The sequence below is a fragment of the Tupaia chinensis genome, unplaced genomic scaffold, assembly GCF_000334495.1.
Source record: "Tupaia chinensis unplaced genomic scaffold, TupChi_1.0 Scaffold000020_1, whole genome shotgun sequence".
In the NCBI taxonomy this organism is placed as follows: Eukaryota; Metazoa; Chordata; class Mammalia; order Scandentia; family Tupaiidae; genus Tupaia; species Tupaia belangeri.
The window spans coordinates 591,560-595,297 of NW_006159450.1; the positions used below are offsets into that span (position 1 = coordinate 591,560).

At 65.0% G+C, this 3,738-nt stretch overlaps 1 protein-coding gene across 1 annotated transcript in view; it reads right to left on the reverse strand.

Moving 5' to 3' along the window:
- Window positions 1-1,210: 1,210 nt before the first annotated feature.
- Window positions 1,211-3,738, reverse strand: part of SLC12A7 (solute carrier family 12 member 7) — a 92,825-nt gene continuing 90,297 nt past the window's right edge. The window contains exons 26-27 of the mRNA XM_027770298.1: window positions 3,695-3,738; window positions 1,211-2,601 (exon numbers count right to left, since the gene is read on the reverse strand). The exon at window positions 3,695-3,738 is cut by the window's right edge and continues 117 nt beyond it. Of these exons, the coding sequence (XP_027626099.1) occupies window positions 2,510-2,601; window positions 3,695-3,738 (136 nt within the window). The 3' untranslated portion in view covers window positions 1,211-2,509. The remainder of the gene's footprint in view (window positions 2,602-3,694) is intronic.

Below are 3,738 nucleotides of genomic sequence, written 5' to 3' on the forward strand. Positions count from 1 at the left end.
GCCTGCCGGACCACCCTGGTCCTGGCTGCCCCCCCAGTCCTGCCGGGGTGAGTATTCATAGGTGGGCACGGCAAGCTCGTTAGCTGTGGTAAGTCCTTCCAGCCTAAGGATAATCCAGTTGATTTGCGAGTTTGGAGAACGTGCTCCAGCCAGGAGCCAGTCCTGGGGTCTCTCAGCTGCCGCTGCCCAACAGCTGGCTAGGTCGGCGTGACTCACCACGCGTCGGGACTGCTTGTGCCTGGGCTAGTGCCAGCTGAAGAAGCCGTCGGGGCAGATGTCCGCTTCGGTCAGGGCCACCCCACTCCCATCTCTATGGTGCCCGGGCGCTGCCTGCTGTAGGTGGGTTCAGAGCTCTCCTGTCTGCACGCTGACCCAGGACAGCCGACGGGAGGGGCTCACACCCACGCGGTGCGTCCCCGTGAGGAAGGCAGCGCTGGCTGGTCGAACACTAAACTGAACCGGCCAGGCGCAGCTGTGAAGAGCAGCCCGCCTCTCTGGGAGGCTGGAAGGAGGGTCATTTTGGGACCAGACCTGAGCCCAGAGGTTAAGGGGACAGGATCCCACATGGCCGCCTACAATTTGGTCTTGGCCCCAATGGTGTGGACAACAGGCCGGACACGCGCACACAGTCGCTGAATCCCAACAGGACGGAGAAGAGAAGGGGTCACAGCATGACCTCGCTGCATGGGGGTGCCTCTCCCTCTCCGTCTCTCTAGCAAGCACACAGGCCCTCTGGCAGTGTTTTAGGAAGGTCTGTGCAGAGTTCTGTCAGGGTCAAGCTCCTGTCCTCTGCAAAAAGAACGTGCTTCATCACGGCACGTGAGCCTGCACACAGGACTCCAGTCCCTGCTTCTCAGAAGTGCAGGGGTCACAGCGATCTCGTGCCTACGACTTCCCTGGGCTGGGAAAGGCCAGCAGGCCAGATGCGCACGGAGTCGGGAGCGCTGTTCCCACTCCTCCGGGAAAGCTGCGGCCTCCAGGGCCCTCGGACGGAGAGGAGACCGTGTCTGGAGGGAAGCGCACGCTGCTCAGCGCCAGCCCGCCGTCCCTGAGGGGGAGGCTGTGCCTCTGCCAGGCCTCGCTCTTGCTCTCCTGGCCACGTGGGCCTGGGCCACAGCAGCCGTCTCGAGTCCGTTAGGAGCGCTCCAGCTCTGGGTTCGTCAGGCTGGAATATGTCCCCCCCAAAAGGACAGGGCACTCTGCACCGCGATGAGACACACCCTCAGGTCTGACGAGGTTTATTCTTCCACTAACAAAATCAGAGACGTTCGGATGACACGAAACCGACCCCACGGCTGCTGTCAGCTCGGGCGGCAGCCCAGGGCAGGGGCAGGCCCGGCTGGGAGGGGGACGCGGCGACACGTCTTGCAGTCTGACTGGCCCTCAGGGCCAGCACCAAGACCTTACCTTAGCCTGACCCTTAGCCTCCCCTCCTCCAGCATGGCGTGGGGGCTGCCCCGGCCCAGTGCCAAACCAGGGCGGCCGACGGGAACCCAGTGTCTGTGCTGCCGGGATCGCTCCGGATGGCGGTCACTGCGATGCCACCCAAAGGCTGCTCAGGACCCTCCGGAGGCTCAGCCTCAGCCTCTGCCCTGAGCTCCGCAGAAGGTTGATTCCCGTGGGGCTGCGGCCGCCAGGGGCCCGGTCCTCCGGCTCTGATGAGAAGCTACCTCGCCACGGCTTGGTTCTCACGGCAACTTCCCAGGGCAGGTAAATAAATAAACAAACCACTTACGGAGTGACAGGTCACGCACAGCCCTACCGAGACAGCCGGGCCTTCAGGGAGAGGTCAAAGGTGCAGTGCAGTCTGGGGATGGGGCTGTCAGGTCAGTGCGGCCCGGGCCCACAGCGGGGACTCAGCAGGGGCTCAGCAGACAACTCCCACCACGCCACCACGCCAGAGGCCCCCGCTCTGCCCGCGTGAGCTGCCCCGTCAGAGAGGGACGCGGTGGGGGCCCCTCGGGGTGCAGACCCAGGGGCGGCAGCTGGAACTGCTCACCAGAGCCTTGACCAGCCAGGCACCCCTGCATATGGCCGCTGCCCTCAAGGCCACTAGAAGCTGGGATGGCCATCAGGCACCCCCCGGCCAACAGACACATGAGGACACCCAAAGGGACAGAGGGGAAGCTGGAGCCATGGGTGGTGGGTCCCGCCACACAAGGACAGGTTTCACAAACACCCTAGGCAGGACAGGTCCAGCCACAGTGAGTGGTTCCAGACGAAGGGCAGGGCTCGGCCACAGCGTCCCCTCACATGTCCACGGTCGGTGAGCAGGGCTGCCTTGTCCCCACAGGTCACTCGGGCACGTCCAGTGCTCAGGGCAGAAGCTCCTCCCTTGACACGAAGGAATTTCCCACCCCCACATGCTCGCTCTCGGCCGTCCCCTACGGCTGCCTGGGACTTCAGCCCGGAACGAGTGCCCCGTGGCAGGTCTAGAAACTCCCGTGGGAGCTACGTGGGGCGGGCAGCACTGCTGAGCCGGGCGTGCCTGCGTGTGGCTGGCGTCACCCTAGGAGTAGATGGTGACCACCTCCCGGCCACCGCCCCGGACCAGCAGGACCCTGTTCAGGCCCTCGGTCAGGACCTCGAGGAACTCCATGTCTGGGGACGACAGAGTTAAGGTCACGGCTGATTTGGCCCCGGACAGTGCTTCGGGAAGCCCAAGAATGCAAGGTTTTACTGCGACACAGCCCGTCCAGCCCCAGGTCGGGGACAGGATGGGGGAAGCAGTGTCCCCTCCTGGCCCAGGAAGGTGAGAGGGCAGCGGCTGGCCCCAGCCCACAGGAGCCCGGCCAGACCAATCTGACGTGGCTGGTGGCCCTCGCATGGCAGGTGGCCTGGCCTCTGACCAGGAAACCAGAGGAGCCCCTCACATCCCAGCTCTGGGTACGCCTCCCAGAAGGGTCTCAGACATGATGACCAGGCCTGCAGGACACCCCGACACCACGTGGCACTCGTGGCCCACAAGGCACAATGCTGGGAGCTCCTGTCCATCACCGAGCCTTAGAACCTGTGAGCCGGGCCTTCCCACAACACACAAGGGCAGTGGATACTGAGCCTCAGCAGGAGGCCCCAGGCCAGCCCGGCAGCTGTCCACCCCACCTCGCCAAGGGGTCGGGCCCCATACGGGGACACGGAGCGCTGTGAGCGGGAAGCACTACAGGCACTGGGAATCAGAGGCTGGCATGAGCTACTGCGTTGCCCGCAGGCACAGCCGGGAGCAGGGGGGCCGGGGTATGGGGAGAGGGCGCACGCAGCACTGAGCAGTGCTGGAGCCGGGGCCGCTGGGCCGCTCACCTCCGCTGCTGCTCGGGACACGGGCTCTGTGCTCTGCTCGCGCGCTCATCGTCCCGAGCCTGGGGCCACCTGTGTCCTCCCGCTCCGTCTACACTGCTGCCTCCGCCCTAACGCCAGCGCCCCACAACCCAGACAGGGTTTCCTGATCAACTGCAGGGTTGTCTCCAGGCCAGGAAGGGGCTGGCCAGCCTGCTCCCAGATCGAGCCTAGCCAGTGCCGGCCTGGGGTCCTCAGCTCCGTGCCATCTGCCCCCAGACTGCAGGCGCAGCACAGAGATCCACCTCCAGTCACTGCAACCTCAGGGCCCAGTATGTCCCCTCCTAGCCCTCAGCCACCTGACTAGGATGAAGCGAGCCCCCAGCTCCAACCTCAGACAGACCCGTGGGGCAAAGGATACAGTTCTCATCTCCTTGCCGGCTCTTGGGGGGGCCTGGCATGTTC